The 19,329-nt window shown below is 39.4% G+C and overlaps 1 protein-coding gene across 1 annotated transcript in view; it reads left to right on the top strand.

Annotated features, from left to right (window-relative positions):
• Marchf1 (membrane associated ring-CH-type finger 1) overlaps positions 1–19,329 on the top strand; it is a 474,645-nt gene that overhangs the window by 391,594 nt on the left and 63,722 nt on the right. The window contains 2 exon segments of the mRNA XM_042054962.1: positions 5,342–5,421; positions 5,697–6,455. Of these exon segments, the coding sequence (XP_041910896.1) occupies positions 5,342–5,421; positions 5,697–6,455 (839 nt within the window).

Genomic DNA, 19,329 nt, shown 5'->3' with positions numbered 1-19,329 from the left:
AACTGAAATAAGCTAGAGGTCATTTTTCTCTCAGTTTCTGTGAGAAGAGTCGACAGGTCATCATAGACACAGTCTCACACAGGTGCTCTTACTGGGTTGCAGACACAGTCTCACTTAATTGTTCTTAGTGGGCTTTAGGCAGCTTTTTATAAACTAAACCAAACAATCAAAAGACAACAGTAACAAGACACGGAAAAGATAAGACCTAGAACTGAGCCTTCTGCAGAGTGGAGACACTTTCAGCCATTGGCTCTCACTTAGAAGTTACTCGCTGAAGTATTAACTTATCGTTTATTTTTTGGTTCCTGTCAAGAAAGAAGTTAACCAGAGAAGACCAAGAGCAGATAAAGAAACAAGAACAGATCACAGGGTGGGAAGTAGTCAGCATGTAGGTGAGCTCAGGGGATGCTCAAGAACACAGGTGTTATCATCTGTTAAGTAAGATAACCAGCTGATCATGGATAATCGTTGGTTTGAGATATTTGAATGTACTTTATAGAAAATTGACTATTTTTCTAGTAACAAAATAGTAAACAAGCTATAGATATAAAAACTACTTGATTCAGTGTCACTGTGGACCCAAACTATAAAAGGTACCTACATAATGTGGGAAAACTAAACTGAATGCTGGGAGGAAGGAGGTGGAGTAAGAGAGAAGAAAAAGAGTATAGAGACAGAGTATAGACAATCATAGATTAAAGGAGTAAAGATAATAAAACAAATATTAAAAAGTAATAAAGTAAAAACAAGCCATTTAAACATGAAATATACATAGAGAGTCTGGAATATGTATATTATTGTGCTGTCTTTGAATTTTTTGGACTGTAAAAGAGCTAAGTACAGAGAGACATTTCATTGTATGGGCTGCTAAGCTAAACCAGCATGTATATTTATAACGGTATCTTGACTTCAGAATTTGGGTCTAAGGATATGTTGCCTTGGAAAGAGGTTCTTCTTTTGTTTCCACAGAGGATGGGAACCTGTGGATTGCTTCCAGACTAATATTGTTGGATAAATCAAGACCCCCTGAAAGGTTGCCTTGAATACCCCTCAAAAAATTACTTCACCCAACTGCTGACTGAGATGAACCTAGTACACAGGATACACCATAAAAGACCTGATTAACAGCATCCCCAAAAAAGCAGAAAGTAGTCTAGAGAATAATGCCCAAATTCCCAAATATTGTTTATAAATATTTCTTTACACTGATACAAATTTAAGATCAATTTTGTTATACTGTATATATATATATATATATATATATATATGTGTGTGTGTGTGTGTGTGTGTGTGTGTGTGTATGTATATATATATATCTTCTCTTGATTAAGATATTGTAATTGTAAAGTTCATTTAACAAATATAATATTTAACTAAGAAACATAGGTTCATAGATAATTATCTATAATAGTCAAGCTTGTAGTCATGTTAGTTAGGTTTTCTAGCTATATCAAGATATATTTCAGTTAGATAAGTATTCTTCAAATTTTTCAGAGACTTACAGAACATGGCATTTAAAATTTTTAAGAACTTAGGACTTTTCATGATAGTGAGAAACATCTGCTCTTGGCAGCCCCAATCTACTTCAAGAAGAAGATGGGCATCAAAGAGGCTCCTTATGGCATTGATTAGTCATTTGGGCAAAAATCCTGCTCTTGCCTGGACTGCTTGATGAACTGGATGTGCAGGACCTACAAAAAAATGACTGCTAAACTTGCCTAAAGAAAAAATTATCCTTTAGGGTTCCTGCTTCCTTAAAGAATCTGCTAGACATTCTATAGGACACAGATGAAATTTCCTGCTTGTAAAAAGTCTGCCAAACACTATGGGCCAGTAGTCTAAAAATGGATGCTCCGATACAAAAAAACTTTGGGTGACTGTCCAGACAACAAGATGTCTCTGTCAATTCTAGAGTTTTGGAAGTTGCTTCAATGCACTTCCTGTTAACTTAAGTAATATTGTATCTTTCTGGAGTCTTTAATGGAGTTGAAGAATAGATATAGCATTTCTTAGTCATAATAAAAGATAAAATAGATATAAATATTGTAACTATAATTCTTGCTTTATAATTATTTTGTTATAATAATTTTACTATAATAAAGATAAAGCCTTCTTTTTTATTTAAACAGAAAAGGGGAGGAGATGTGGAATTCCTCCTCTGTATTCTGTGAATACCATTGGTGAATAAAGAAACTGTCTTGATCCCGTGATAGGGTAGAGTAGATGTAGGCAGGGAAACCTAAATTGAATGCTGAGGGGAAGGAGGTGGAGTGAGAAATAAGCCATGTAGCCCCACTGGAGACAGACACTATAATTTTACCCAGTAAGCCACAGCCACATGGCGATACACAGATTACTAGAAATGGGTTAAATTAAGATGTAAGAGTTAGCCAATAAGAAGCTTGAGCTAATGGTCCAAACAGTGATTTAAATAACATAGTTTCTGTGTGATTATTTTGGAACTGAGCAGTCGGGAACTAACTAACTAGCTGTTGCCTTCTTACAACAGCTACATGTTTTTCCTGTTTTGTGTATTTATTCACTGATAAATGCTTCCTGTAATACAACATGTATTTGTGCAGACACATGAGGTTACAAAATGAGTTTGTTATTATTACACCTCTTTCAACATCTATGCACAGCTTCAGAGACATATGTGCTCGTCCTACTGCCGCTCATATCCATAGTAATATCAACAGCAATTTGAGCACACTTGGGGCCTCATTCATTTTGTTAACGTGAATAAGCATTAATCTTCAAAAATGATCTTCACTCAGTGTCTAGTCTGCTCAGAGCTCCCTACTAATCTCTATGGATAGATGAGAATTATAAGACAGAAATGTAAGGAAACTTGTTATTTAATGAACAGAAATACAGTTTATAAATGTTGACTGTGTACCTGCTCAAAGAATACAGAGATGTTATCTTGTGGATTTGAATTATTTATTGCCTTTCTTTCTTTTCTTTTTATTTATCTTTATTGGGAATGTCTACACCAGAGAGCATGTGAGGGGGTGAGAAGACAGTTTATAGGACCTAGTGCTCTGTCTAGCATATGGTTCCAGAGGATTAACTTCAGGTCCTCAGGCTTAACAGCAAGCACCTTTATCAACTGAGCCATCTTGGCAGCTCAAAACGGTGTTATTTTGCAAAAAAAAATCAATAACTTGAAAGGAATCTTTATGTAGATAATGAATACCATATAACATGGGTTGATATTGAAAAATATTCAAAGATTAAGAGAGACAACATTCATGAGATGATATAAATGTATAAATCAGAAGTCTACAGATGTGTATCAGACTGAGAACACATTCATAATGTTATTCTTTCTGCACACTATTTGATCTCCCTGAAATGTCTCAATCTCTTCTTTAATGACTTCGACTTGTCTTTTAATGTTAGCCAAACTACTCCCAATTTAATTTTAGCCAAACTATGGAAGAAATAATGTAATTTGTCTCTAACTTGTATAAGACCAACAAAAACTAGTTGACATCGTACACAATTTATTGTCTTATGATTCTAGTCATCAAAAGCCAAACACAGATTCCACTGGGATAAAATCATGGTGTCGACAAGCTCACATTCCTTCTGTAGACACGAAGGAGGGATGCATTTTCTATCCCTTTCCAGTGTCTCCAAGCTACTCACAGTCCTTAGCTCAGAGCCTTTACCTTTCCAAACGCGGGGCTCCTCGGCCATCTCCATCCTTCATTTTCTCTCCCTTAACCCCACTGCTTTCCTCTTCTTATAGGGTTCTAGGATTACATTAAACCTGCTGGGAATTTTCAGCAAAATCTCTCTTTGTCAAAACCCCTAACTTAGTCATGTTTATAAAGACTCTTTATCATGGAAGGAACCACGTACACAATATCCAGAGATTAGAAGTTCAGTGTGGTGGCATACTCCAAGAACTGGAAGGGTGAAGACAGAGAGAACATAAAGGTAATTCTCAGCTCTACAAAAAACTCAAGGTTAGTGTAGACCACATGAGTCCCTATTAAAGAGAGAGGGGGAAGAGAAAATATTCAGAAATCAGATTGTAGACCTTCTAAGACTGCCAGTTTTCAGCTAACTATGAAGATCTGCACAATTTTTCTCTTGCCTCTTGGCTTAGAACATTCTGAATCACACAATCACTAGTGAGAGACAATTTCCATATTTCTAACACAATAGTTTTGCGACTTACTTTGAAATTTGCAATTATTCTACTCTTCAGTGTTATTTTCTTAGTGATGAAATCATGTGTTTTACAGTCACACCAGAATGTGGACCCGTCATTGGCTTTGTTTCTCTTGGGAGAGGCTGCATCTCTGGTGATTAGAATATAGAAGAACAAAGTCAGGTTTTTGATCTAAATATTCATTCTCCTATGTCTTAATGAAGAGCTACTTCAATTTCTCAGCTTCCTCAACTGTACTTAGAAATAATTATAGTGTTTACTACAAACACTTATTGTGCTAATTGAATATGCAGAAGTGGTTTTAAATAACTCAAATCTGCCAATTATTTCCCATGTGTGAAATTATCGTAAAGATTAGATAAAGCCACAGTGTAAGTCCAACAGTGAATCATCAGTATATCCCTGCTTCTAGTTCATCAGCATTTTCCGCAGTACGCACATGAGTGTGAAGAAGTCAAGTGGAGTCTAGAACTGTTGGCTTTCAAAAGAAAGAATTTGGTGACATGTACTTAACTGTGTGTTACCCATCTGAATTATTTCAGGCTCTTAGCTTCAAACTTAGTGTTTGAAGGGAAAAGCAAAAATGTAAGAAAGGTTAACAATGTCTTGAAAGATGGGTTCATTTACTTCAATAATGAATTCACAACAATAGTGCTGCAGGCTTTTAAATATTACAAGGTGTTTTCAAATATATGATCTCATGGGGCCACCTTGCTAACTCAATATAATATGTAACAACCTGATGGCAATTTGATTATTCACTCTTACCAGCCTATCATGACCTTTCTTACATCTTGACACTGTAGCCCTTGACTTCATTGGGACCTTTAAATACTCATTTGTTTCCCAGGCAAATTGAGCTATTCCACTCCAGTGCTCATAGTAAAAAGAATAGAAACTTGTGGAATCATCTTCCTCTCTCACAAATGAAGCAACAGCAAAGCAGCACAGCACATCAGCTGTTTCAAGTTCCTCAAATGAGTTTTAGTTTTGCAAAACAAGCCCTCTGACTTCCCACATTCGATGAGCTGCATTATGAGCAACATGACCAGCAGCCACATTTGTTGTAATTTTTTAAATATGTGGAAAAAAAGCAAAATATCAACCATGTATTATCTTAATCAAGATGCCAAATTATCTAACTTGTTTCTCCAGGCAAGCAGCCCAACCACAGGGACAGCTCCCAGGAGCCAATCAAGGTTGTCTGTCTGCCCGTCTACTCAGGACATCTGCAGGTAAGTCCCGGGTAAATGATCCTATTTGATATTTCTTAGACCAGTGTGTAGTAGTTTTGTTTCGTGAGCTGAGAATCAGTGGCTCTTGCTTCTACTTTGTGTTGTTCGTGGATTTCATGCCCCATCGCCCACTTAGCTTTTCCTCGGTCTATCTTTATTTAACACCTTCTGCACATGCTGTCATGTTCATCATTCTCTCTCTCTCTCTTTGTCTTCCCATGACTTTCCTTTCCATTCCCACTTCCCACCCTTTGCCTGGTGTCTTCCTTGTCTAGATCTTCCATCTTGCATGATATGTCAGAAGATGCATTTGAGCACGGCAGCCCTGTCATGGTTCTGAGCCAGGCTAGAAAGGAGTCTGGTCAGAAACCAGTAAAACAGAAGCCTAGGAGGAGGAGGAGGGTCTCTCAGAGATATGAGCACTCAGAAGAGCAAGCAATGGGGAGAAGAAAGGACTTTCACCTCCAGATCTCAAGTCCCAGGTGGAGAGAAATTAATACGAACACTTCAGATTCATCCTCCACAGATGAGAGTCACTGGGTTCAGGCAAAAAGACGAGCTCAGGTTAAATTCAGACTGTCTCGAAGAAGGAGAAGTAACAATAAGTCATGTGGAAGCTTGGCTGGGTCCTCCACGCCTGACAGAACCGAACTTGTTGAGCTGGGATCCAAAGGTGAACAGCACCAAGAGCTGATGGAATGTGAAAGTCATTCTTTAAACATCTGTAGAGGAAAATTCACAAAGTACCAAGGATGCATCTCACCACTGCCAAGGGGGTCCGTGGAGAAGAGACCCTCAGGGAGCCCTTCAGGGAATAAAGGCAGACGCTGCCCCAGAGAATCTCAGCTCTTGCATACACTTAGGGAAAAAGAAACAATTACAAAACGATTTGCAGAAACTGATTCCGATTCTGAAATGCTGGCAGCTACAGAAGGGGGCGAGCGTGTGGCAGACTCAGAGATCCGAGTGAGTAGCTCCGCTCAGAAGCCTACTGATGTCTGTGATGATGGCTCTGATAATTTCGCAGTGTGCAGGTCAGTAGCTAAAAGGAAAGACTTGATGGCACCCAAATACAGTTCTGCCTGGGAGCTCGATGTGTGTGTTTGTACATCCCTCAAAGCATGACAATCACTTGTACCGTTATGAAGTGGCCATAAAATGGAAAGCATAAGGCTGTGAACCTAGGCACAAAAGCATAAGCTTTATTCTCTACCTTTTAGTTAATGGCTTATTCTGTACTAGAGATGGAAAAAGCAACTGAGTTTTGCATTCTGCCTCAAACCATGGTGATGGAAGCTATAGGAGAGAGACTGTGTGCAAATGTTCAGTTCAAATATGGTCAATTTTCTGCAGCCTGACAGAAAGATATTCAAGCCAGAGGTCTTTAAAGGTCAGGTTTTTGCATCAGAAAAGTCTTCTCTGCTGTTAGCTGTAATTTGTTCTTCAGTTGTCTGACTCAGCAGGGTAACTCAGGAGGCGAAGGACAGGGACATAGGTCCTGGGCTTTTGTCTGGGTGCCAGAGTCTCTGGGGAAAGGGAGCCTCATTCACTGACAATCATGCACTGGTGATTCTGAACCCTGGGGCTGTTTCACATCAATAAGACCGTTTTGTTCTGTTTTTTGCTTGTTTGGTTTTGGTTTTTACCTCAAAACGTAGATATTTTAAAAAGATAACTTAATGTTGAAAAGAATTAATGAGATTTCTATTATTGACGGCATAAAACAAACTAATTTTTGCATTATACTGAATTCTGAATCCAAGTAAAGATTTCCATTGCATATTGTTTATTTGGTCTTGGTTTTTATAAATGCTGTTACTGTTTTTATACAACCTACTGTGTGCATGCATGGGAAACACAAACTAGACAATGTAGTCCATATCCACTCAGCCAAAACAAGAAGCATTAAGGTCTGATTGTGAATAACAGGACAACTTGGTCTCTGAAAGTTGTATCAGACAATTATTCATGAAATTGTCATTTGTTCCATTGTTTAAGTGTATTATGCACTGGGCTTTATTCTAAGCGTTGAACGTTTATAGTGCATGGTATTGGCATAGATTCTGTTATGGTAGCACTTCTAGTTGGGTGAAGACCATAAGCACAAAAATTATTCCACAGTTGTGCATATTTGCACACAATGGAGGATGTAGAAATATATAATTCAGGAGCTCGTTTCTCTAAAAATCAGAGGGCAATTCAAATGACAAAGGGACCTGATAAAAGAAAGAAGCACAAAGCCCATCCTGCAGAGGATGTTGTCCACAGGAAGCCAAGAGGAGTGAGGGACGTGGTAGGAGTGTGGTAGTCCAGACCAATAGCCTGCTGCAGTGGCCAGGATGTGGTGAGTGCCAGTAGCGGGTGGTAGAGATTCAGATGAAGAAGCAGAATGGGTCAGAATTTCCAAGGCCTTAAAGCGTTCTAGGGAACTGTAGAGGTTTGGAAGTGAAGTGAGAAAGACGAGGGAAGTGGTTCCGTGGTTAGGGTTCCCATGGTAAATGCATGAAGCTCTGAATTCAGATCCAGAGCACAAGTTTTCAAAATGTCTGCAGCAGCAGCTTGTACCTAGAATCTCAATGTTGGGTAGGCAGAGGTAGGAAGATTCTTAGAGCTTCCTGGTTAGCTAGCCAAGTCAGTAAGTTCCTGCTAATACTTAGAGATTCTGTCTCAAAATACAAGGTGAAGAGCCATCAGGATGGCTTATTGTAGAAGAGTACTTACCAACAAATCTAATGACCTGAGTTCAGTCACTGGGACCCACATTATGGAAGGACAGAACCAACCCTCCTATGTTGTCTTCTGACTCCTACATATATGCATGTGCCTTTACACACACACACACACACACACACACGCACACACACGTGCATGCACAAATAAATAAATACACAAATCAGCAAATGCAATAATCATGTTTTCTAATAATAATAGTAAGGTGGAGAGCAATAGGTGAAGAAATTAGATCCCTGACTTCACATATACATGCATATATAGGCACCCACATATACATATATGATACACATAAAACACACACTGCAAGTAAAGTGGCATCATGTGATTTACATATGAATGTATGTTTATTATAATTTTTGAATTTGATAATTATGTGTCTTTACTGAAATCTTATACTATTTGTGATCTATACTGAGAAGGTCCCACTTAAACTCTTGTCATTTCCCAAATCTATTTCTAATATTATTTAATAAGTGGTACTCATAGATGCTGTTTTCCTGGTAATTGGAGGAGAAAAGTAATAGTTGCAGCTAGAGCCAGAGTGACAGGTTCCCAAACCTCACAAGCCCTGCTTTGTGTGTCTGTGTGTTGGGTGCGAGGTACTTCCAAAGATAAGAAATGTATTTAGCTTAGGCTTCTACAAGTGAGAAGAAGATCAAAGACTCTATAGGTATTATTTGCTGCTGCATGCTGCTATCAAAATAACCAGCAAAGCAACTGCTATGGGCAGCGTATTGTACTGGACGCTGAGGACCAAAAGTATCAAGAGACGTGACATTTCCTTTAGCTGGTCTGTTGTCTAAGTGGGAGACATTGAATGTACACCTGAAAAGACAAAGACTTCAGAGAGTGAAGGTTAAGTGTAAATAGAGAAATCCTTCAATTTCTGAGGGAAAAAATATTGTCCTATTCTGAGATGACGCTGAAATCCCTTCAGATGAGGTGGAACTGGAGCGAGGCAAAGTGAACTTTAGCTTGGTAGAGAAGCATGAATGGAGCTGCAGACCTTCAATCTGGTGCAAACGCCACTAGGTCAGACAACAGTCTGCACTGATGTTCCTGGGAATTTTTGTGGGTAAATTGGAAGAATGATACAGGCTAATAAAATTTTCAAAGAATTGTGGAAAAATACAGAATCATTCCTTGATTTAGCTCTGTTCTATTAATCTCTACTTCCCAATGGCCTCCACGGGCTTTTTTTAATTAATTATTTTAAGAAAACCTATCTTTTAACATTTCACGTACCAGTCTTAGTACCCACTCCTTCCCCTCCTCCCGCTCCCTCCATCTCCCTGTCCCCCCCCTCCATCCACTCATCAGAGAGGGTAAGGTTTCCTTCCCATGGGAAGTTATTCAAGTCTAGCACATTGCCTTGAGGCAGAACCAACACCTTCCCTACTATATCTAGGCTGAGTAGGGTATCCCTCCAAAGGTAATGGATTCCAAAAACCCAGTAGCAGTAAGGATAAATTCTGGCCTCATTGCTAGTGGCCCCAGAGTCTGCCCCCACCACACCACTGTCGCATTCTGAGGGCCTACTTTGGTCCTATGCTGGTTCCTCCCACTGTCAGGCCAGAGTCAGTGAGCTCCATTAGCTCAGGTCAGCTGTTTCTGTGGGTTTGCCCATCATGGTCTTAGCCCCTTTGCTCATATTATCGCTTGTCTCTCTCTTGGACTGGACTTTGCGAGCTCAGTCCAGTGCTTCACTGTGGATCTCTGCCTCTGCTTCCATCAGTTGTTAGATGAAGGTTCTATGATGACATTTAGGATAGTCATCAATCTGACTACAGGTTAAAGCCAGTTCAGACATCCTCTCCATATTGCTTAGGGTCTTAGCTGGGGTCATCCTTGTGGATTCCTGGGAATTTCTCTAGTGCCAGGATTCTTGGCAATGCCATAATGGCTCCATCCATCAAGATATCTCTTTCCTTGTTCTCCCTCCTTGTCCTTCCCCCATCTCAACCATTCTGTCCCTCAAGTTCTCCTCCACCATTCCCTTCTCATGAGGCTTTTTTTTACCTTAAAAGCTGAGATTGGAGCTGGGCGGTGGTGGCGCACGCCTTTAATCCCAGCACTCGGGAGGCAGAGGCAGGCAGATCTCTGTGAGTTCGAGGCCAGCCTGGTCTACAAGAGCTAGTTCCAGGACAGGCTCTAAAAAAGCTTCAGAGAAACCCTGTCTTGAAAAACTAAAAAAAGAAAAAAGAAAAAAAAAAGCTGAGATTGGTCAGAAGTACTGTGCTAACTTTAGCCCATCTTGAGACACAGAATGCTTATCACTGACTTTCTTGTATCCCGTAGGAGTCTTCATATTTCTTTAAAGAATAAAAATGTTCCAGCGCAAAAATAAATACAGAAAGGATTTTGATAAATAAAGTAGACTAAAAGAGCTGCATAGAAGCCGCCATTCCCCTGGTGATGTACTGTCAGAGACCTAGATTATCTAGGGGCAGAGTATATGCCCATGAGTTAAGTTGGATACAGTGAAACCATTAGTGCAAGGGAGAATGAATGATATGCTGGTAGTCCAGAACGTGAACAGGAACCACCTTATTTGTTAGATTTAGTGAGAGTCTAAGACAAAGTTGCTGAATACCATGGCAACTATGGGAGCCTGAGAAACGGGAGATACTGATATTGACATCAGAGGCCAACTGACTGGAGAAAGGTGTGGCGAATCCTATTAGAAGTAGAACGTTTCAGAGCCCAGTGGCATTCCAGAGCAAGTTGTCCATTAAGCAATCATAGGCATGTTTTGATCGACTCTGGAGTCATGCACATAAAGCATCACTAAACAGACTCCGTAAGTTATATATACATGTGTGCATGTGTGTGTGTATAGATGTGTAACAATAATAATTAAAGAAGAGGTCACAATTTTGTAAAAGGTGATACCAGAGGGGAAGGGAGGATAAGCAGAAGAGATCTAGATGTGGGTCTCATGTCTAAAACTCTAGAAACATAGACTAATTATATGTATGTCATTGAAACACAGGACAGTTGGAACTGATTATTATTTTCCAATAATTAGTAAGCTACACACTACAATACCAAACAGCTGCATATGTGTAATTCATGCAGGTTGGTATAATAATAGGATATACTAACAAGAGAAAGTTATTAAACATGGAAGCTCTTCTCAAGGCCAGGGAAGATACAAAGATTTGAGAATCATTCCGAGAGGGGTGTCAGTGATACTTGAAAAAGAAAATTAAATCTCTACTCACAGTCTGTGTAGGAGAGATGCTTCCAGGGGGACCTTAGACACCAGGTTCCCCTGCACAGGAAGGAAGCTAAGGACGAGAGAGGCAGAAAATGCCTGTGAACTTGCAGTTCTGTTGTTTCAGACATGCAAAGGCAGGACCAGCCTTAGTCACAACCACGAAGAAGAAGCGACCCTTGAGCCCTTCCTCCTTTTCTGTTCCTGGCATTTGGTCCCCATGTGGACACCATATCCTCTTTCACACACTTGAAAAATACTGCTATTAACCAACTGTAAATCGGAAATCAAATCATCGTGTTAGTTTCATTGTCTGGGCTGCTGGAAAGTCTCTTCATGGAAATATTACATTTAAAAGTGAACAGAAGAGAACATGTTAGCCTCCTGTTGAAGTTTTAGTGGTTTGCACATTGCTCTCAGTGGGACATACACAATCTTTAAAATGATGTGTGAGGGTCCACATTGTCTCTGCATAAGATCTGCCTCTCCAGGATTGGTATGCACCATTAACTGTGACATGCCTGCACTGAGCTCTTCCTAATTCCCTAAAAGAAAATAGATCTTTTCTACACATGGCCTAAATTAACACCTTCCTCCTCTGATGCTCACCAGACTGACTGCTAGTCACTCTTTCTCAGTTAAAATGTCATTTCTCCGATGACATTCCACTGACCTCTTAACTCAGGATCCTCCACAGCCAGGTCCACAGCAGACTTTTTTATTATTTTTATTCATTTTTAGAGGTAACTTTATTCTGCTTTTTTGTTCCCCTTCATGCATGATAATCTTTCCCATTTTCCTCCATTACTTATCCCTTTTGTTGCTTGCCTTATGCCTTACACACACACACACACACACACACACACACACTGCTAAATTTAGATACCACATGTGAGAGAAAACACAGCATATTTTTCACTGCTAAAATGCAACTATTTTTTGCTAGCTGTCATCTTTTTCTCCTTGACATTTCCAAAGTATCTATAATAACACCTTGCAGATAGTACAAGCTGCTCAACAGTTTTGGAATAAATTTAAGAAAAATGGGATTTTAAGATATTGATGCTGACTATGCAAAGTCATAGAATCCAGTTCTGGGTGACCTTGCCCACTCTAAAACTCTGCCTATAAAGGATTATTGACTCCTGTGGCTCTAAGACCTTAATAAGAATCTACATCTACTAGAAGGCTTGCTAAAGCATAGGCCAGGGGCCATTCCTAGAGTCTCCTGTACTCTGGTGTTGGGACCATGAATTTATATTGCTGGGGTAGTCCCAGATGGTATTGATGCTTGAGATTAAATACTATGTCCTAAGAATTGTTGCTCTATGTTGTAAGTCTCCTTGTGGGTTACATTGGAAGAAAATGGAGGAAAGGGAAGCAAAAGATGAGTTTCGGGGGCTAAAATGGACATCTGTGTCACATTCCCCTGAATTCCGACACAAAGCTTAACTCCGTTTCTTTCTTCTTCCCAGTCATAGGCTGAGATAGTTGACTCTTTACCAGAAACCCAACCACCCTGGTCAGGCAACTCTTCCACTCAAAGCAAACTTCCTCCACCCAAATAACCCCATTGCATTCTGCCAGCCCACAAGCTTCCTGAATCCTGCTTTAGACTCTCTTTTCATCTATGTAGCATGTGTCTGTTCTTCAGCAAGTCACATCATTTCATGCCACAGACTGGTTTCTGTTGTCACATACTTCTCAATTCTACTCTTCCAATCAGGTTCTCTTTATCTCCTTTTCTTTTTAGGAGTTAAACTCAGGACCTATACATGCTTTTAAAAAGAGAGAGAAACCTGCATTGCTCATTTCACTCCTATCTGGGTTTCTCTACCGCCAAGTGATGAATACTCATTTAGAGTAAGTGGAAGCAGAAAAGAATGCATTAAGCCGGATGTGGTAGCAAATGCTTATCATACTTCGGAAGCTGAGGCAGGATGATCCTGAGTTCAGTGACATCTTGAGATACGTAAAAATGTCCTGTCTCAAGAATCAAAAATAAATAATTAAACTCCAGGAACATGAGAGGCTCAGAGAATGTGACTGCCTTTCTGCCTGTATGTTTTCATTTTCTCTAACTAAAGATTGATTTTCTGTACATTGCAAAGGGGAATTTGTGTAGACAGAAGCAACTTCTGGTTTACATTCCATTAACAGTGATCTGAACAAGAAAGAGATGGTCCCAACTCCGTGAAAATAAATCCCATGGAAGGAATATAAAAAGCCTGGCCTAGGTCACAGGCATCCTAGACTCTGTCACACCAGGGATAGAAGAGGTGAAATCCTTGGGTAGAAAAGCTGTATTTAAAATGGAACTATCAACTTTTCTGAAGTCTTATGGATTGGGGAAAGATATTTATAAAGAAAACGAGCGGCATCAGTATCAGAAGTGGAAAAAAGTTAGGAGAAAGGAAAAAAGAAAAACAAACTAGAAGACTACAAGAGTACTCAATTACCCCATCTTTAAATGTGGTCTTCCTTCTCTTCATTGTCCTCTCCAGACATGCGGATTCAGACATGCTTGAATTTTCACCTGATTTTAACCCTCTTCTCTGCAGCCTTTCCAAACTAGCATGGCCCACAATGATCTGTCCCTCTTTTGAGATTCCTGTGGTGAATATCACATGCCTAGCACTCAACTCCCCTAATCTCTTTGGCATTTATTCCTGCTCTCCCTGCGATCTTTGAAGATAGTACTGTGTCATGCATCCATTTTATTTATGCCCTCAAACACGTACCACAATTGTTGCATTGCTCAAGCAGCGCTTTTGAAATGGCTTTCATAATCAGGGATTGCTAAGAGGAAAGACTTGCACAAGCCATAGGGATGCCAAACAAGAACTGGATGTACACTGTACATGAGTCAGGAATACTGAATTCTTTCCACAGATTCTTTGAAGGTGAAAATCTGGAAATGTCCTGGTTCACTTGAGTTGGTTTGCATCAGAACATACTGTGCTGTAACTTTCATATGTGTTCTGCATGTTCTCTTTTTATTAAGCTGTCTGAGGGCCAAGCATGGTGACTCAAATCTTTAATGCCAGTGCTTGGGAGGCAGAGACAAGAGGACAGATATCTATAAGCTTAAGGCCAGACTAGCCTACATAACAAGTTCCAGGTCAGCCAAGGTTCCATAGTGAGACTGTCTCAAATAGGAAGCCAAAGAGGAGCAAATGAAAACTTTTAGAGCAACAAGAAAAAGTTTTTTGAAAAAAAAAAACTTTTTGCAAACTTAATCTAAATAGCATCTGAATGTTGAACCTGAGTCTGAAAGAATTGTATTTGAAATTGATCTTCATACCCAGCCATTAGTTTTTCAGACAGACATCAGGAGGAATTTGTAAAGCACGGGCAGATGACATTGCTCAGTGGGTAAGGGCACTTGTAGCCAAGCCTGACTTCTTGAGTTCAGTTCCTGGGACCCACATGGTAGAAAGAGAGAACCAAATCCCATACAGACATGTAATAAATAAATATACAATTTAAAAATTAAACCATGACCAAATTGGAAGCATTGGCTAAGGCAGTTAAAATAGGTATATCTTTCTTTCCTCTCCAAGTAAAAGACAAGATGAAAGGTATGGCTACATATAGATCTACAGAGCCTGGAAGTTTGATTTGGCGACTTTGTAGATCTTCTTAAATTAGCGGTATTGGTTACAGAATCAAACGTCCAATAAAATTTGAATTCAAGTTAAGAAATAAAGTAGTCCTTGGGACATAGCAATGCTAAGAGAGTTCTCACTATTTCTCTGAACTTCAAACTAGATAGACATCCTCTGGACTTTTATAAAGGGGAGTGAGGACAAATTAGGACAGCATAGACTGTTGTTGAAATCCTGTCTGAGTTCATGACTGTAAGTACGGACACTACAGCATGTGTGAAGTTTGATTTGCCTCTGCAGTAGCTCATTCAAGTACAGACATAGCCAAGGAAGGCGACTGAGCATGAGCCTAAGGGAATGAGATCACAAAGCATTTGGTATTTACCAGCTTTACATATGCATGATGAGGTAAAGTAGAGATATAAAGGCTGGGACAAATGGGATGCAGGTAAGATTTTTTTCAAGTAAAATAACACTTCAGTGAATATTTTTGCACTAGTCAGTTAGATAAAATATAAGCTTTTTATATATCGTGTGTGTATGTATGTGTGTGTGTGTGTGTCATGTGTCATGTGTGCCAGGGTGCACATGTGGCATCCAGAGGACAATTTGCTTGAGTCCTTTCTATCTTTCTACTGCGTGGCTTCTGGAATTCAAATTCAGGTTGTCAGGCTTGGTAATAAGTACTGTTACTGGCTGAGACATCTCACTGACTCTACAGAAATTCTTTCGCCTTAAATTTTTAAATAATTATCTGTCACTGAGAAGATTTTTTTCATGGGTTCACCCATCACCTAGGTGATTCTCCACCTACCTGCTCAGTGAAGACCCTGGGAACACCAGCATGTATTGCCATCTGTACTTCCAAAGCATGTTATTCAGTGGTGATCTTGCTCTCTTTCCTAGTCTCTAGCTCTGAGAAGGTTCCTTAACTCTAAGAGAGCTCTTTGTATTTTCTCACACGTTGATCCTATGTTCGGATTCAGTTAGTGGTAGACTGGGATCCTTTCTTCCTACACAAGTGAGCCTATCTGTTCTTACACTAGGATCCTTTCTTCCTATACAAGTGAGCCTGTCTGTTCTTGTCAAAATTCTTTCCATGTTATGACAGACACATGACTAAGGCATCTTACAGACAAAAGAGTTTACTTGGGGATCAGAGTTTCAGAGGGTGAGTCTATGACCATCATGATGTCAGTAGGCAGGCGGGCAAGGTGCTGCAGCAGTAGCTGAGAACTCATATCCTACGCCAAAACCAGGAAGGAGGGAGGGAGGAAGGAAAGCAACAGAGACAGAGAAAGAGACAAGAGACTGGAATTGGCACGGACCATTAAAACCTCAAAGCCCACCCCAGTGGCACACCTTCTCCAATAATTACACCACTTCTAACCCTTCCCAAACAGTTGCGGTAGCTGGGCACAAAGTATTTACACATTCAAGTCTATGGTGGTTGCTCTCATCCAATCCACCATAATGGGTAAAAGAGAAGCTGATCCCTCTGTAGTGTTGAGGTTAGAAAGGTTATCCTGTGTGATACAGTGGGAAACATCCATTCCTAAGAGACCATGCTTAAGAAAGTACAAAGGTTTGTTCTCTTTCTTATGTTGTGGCCTCTGGGTCACTGAGTCTTTGGGGCATTAAGAGCGCTTTTTATCCAGTTCATCTTAATAGCAGCTAAACGAAGAGAAGGGTGTATGCCTGTTATCCTAGCACTTGGGAGGTGGAGGTAGGAAGATACAGCAGTTCAAGGCTAACGTCAGCTACTTAGAGTGCTGGGGCCAGCAGGAACTACATAATATACAGCTTTGAACAAACAAACAAAATAAAACAGCGGTTGAGTTGGTAGAAACTACAGCTGTAAATAAGCATTACTGATCTTCCAGAGCTACAATCCATGGAAAAGTGCCCAAGAGAGCCAGAAGTCATGTCTTAGACTCTCTTCCACGTAGGATGGATAAACTTAGAGAAACTGAAGTGGCTCTCTCTTTGCTTACGTCACTTCAGGAGAAGACAAGCTGTGCACATAGCACAAGAGCACCTTTCCTGTGCTCCGATGCATTAGAACTGATCTCTTCATTGGAGTGAATGATGGCATCCATTGCCATCCCTGGGTAAAAACTCAGATGGACACTCTGCTTTTTTTATTTCATGAAGCATAGATTTCTCCACCAACAGAGAACATGTGTAATGCAACACTTGTAATGTCACAAATGTTTAGTGTTATTTATCACATTCTTGCAGCATTTATCAAAAATATTTTTTATTTTGAATGAAAAGAAACAATGAGGATACTGAGATAATTAAGACAAAAAAGATAAATCAAAAGGATTAGTAAAATGGGATTTTATATGCCTTTAATAAGAGATATGTCTTTGCCATTTAACTTTTAATTCTTTGAGAATTTCATTCATATATACAATGAAATATGATCATCTCACCCTGCAATCCTGCCCTGTCTCCCCACAATCCCCTCACAGTTTCACTCCATCCCTCTGTGGAAGGCCGGTCAGCAGTCTCTGGGTGTGAGGCCATCCTTTGGGGCAGAGCTATAGATTGTTCTTCGCTGGAGTTCTGTTGTTTTTATAACTACTCAAAATTTTAGTAATAATCTTCACAGTAATGAGATAGTGGTGTCATCAATAATGCTTATTATATCTGACTGGCGAATTATTTCATATAATCAGATCATCCTGCATTGATTAATTGCTTTGTAATCTGGCTAAACTGGTCCCACAAATTTTGTAAATTGCATGTGTTCTATATGCCAGCTGTTTAAGCTGTGCTTTCAGAAAAGGGCAAACAAAAGTAGATATTTATTTGCTTCCAAACCATACTGAAGTATATTTGAATATCAGTGGGTAATTTGTAATCTCAGAAAACCCCAGGCAAAGGTAAATATAAGATGCTTTTGGAGATAGATCAACTTGTTTTCATGCAATAGTCAACTTTATAATGGGTAACATTTATTTTATTTCTTTGCTTTTTAGTTACTAAGTTTGGTAAATACTCATAGCAAAATAAAAAATGTTTAATAAGAAAAATCAATTACATGAAGTTTTCTACTTCTTTAATTAAAAAAATATATATTCAGGATTATAGCTATTTTCAGATCTATGTTTCCTTTGATGAATTTATGTCTGTTGGATAACATAAAATTTCTCCTCCCTAAATATCAAAACAAAATAAAAAGCCTCTCCCACAAATGCATTTTTAACACAGTCATGTGCACTACATTTAGACACACTACATACTCAGGCAAAGAGAAAATGAACACTGTTGTGATCCGGCCACTGAGACAGCACTTGTTGCTACCAAATCATTCATGTCTGTGATTTTTATCACAAGCTTGAACATTTCCTCAATTTAAATGACCATATTCAGGTTTTCTCTTCCTTATAGCCATTGCAGAACAATTGGATTCCCACCCAGTCTTCTGCAATAATCCTCAGGTTTAGATGAATATAAATACTAGTGTCTAGTGTAGTCACAGGTTCAAATGCTGCTTCAGCAGCTCAGTGAGTTTCTTTCATCCACCTCGCTCAGATGCTCTGTAGCAACCTGTGCTCTCCATCCAAGATGCAAGAAGCATCCAAAGAGAAAACTCTTCATTACCTTGACTCTCTTCCAAGTATGTGTAGAGCTGAAGATGCCAGAACACAGGTGTCTCTGAGTTCTGAACAGATCTTCCTAAAGACTGTCTACTGAGACTTTTCTTCTTTACAGAGATGATTAATTTTTGTTCTGATCCTGTAGACAAAATTCAAGGCTTTGCCCAGGGAGAAAAATGATCTACCACTGAGGTACATTCCTGCCTCCTTAAAATTAGATTTTATTTGAGATAGTATACTGGGATATTTCTTCTCTCCATGGGCTTTCCCAACAAGTGATTACCAAAGTCGCTAACTTCTATCTCTTCATTTTCTAGCTGCCCTTCTGAACCTTACCTTGTAAATTCTGCCATGTTTATTTTAGAAATTCTTTCATATAATCTAGGCCAAGAATTCTTTCAGATGTAACCAAATACCATACTCCAAGAGAGTGACAATGGAGAAAGCTGGAATAAAGAATGAAAAAAAAACAATAACATACATGCTATACACCATGAAATTGCCCCATGCATCTTACTTCCAGTAGGATTTTAAAACCTCATAATCTCCATGGTAGCATTAGAAAAGACCTGAAACAGCATTTCACAGATTCCCAACCGAAGATGCTCTTAGACTCACCTGGGACCTTTAAAGGAAAAACTTCTGTTTCCAGATCCCTCTGGAGGTCTCAGTATGAGAGTATTTTCAAGAATATGAAGACTGATTCTCAAACAGAAGTTACCGTAACCTGGGCCAAATGCAT

Source organism: Arvicola amphibius, chromosome 4 (assembly GCF_903992535.2).
Source record: "Arvicola amphibius chromosome 4, mArvAmp1.2, whole genome shotgun sequence".
Taxonomy (NCBI): domain Eukaryota; kingdom Metazoa; phylum Chordata; class Mammalia; order Rodentia; family Cricetidae; genus Arvicola; species Arvicola amphibius.
Note: the sequence above shows the minus strand (reverse complement) of the source record. Positions and strands in the feature narration are given on the sequence as shown.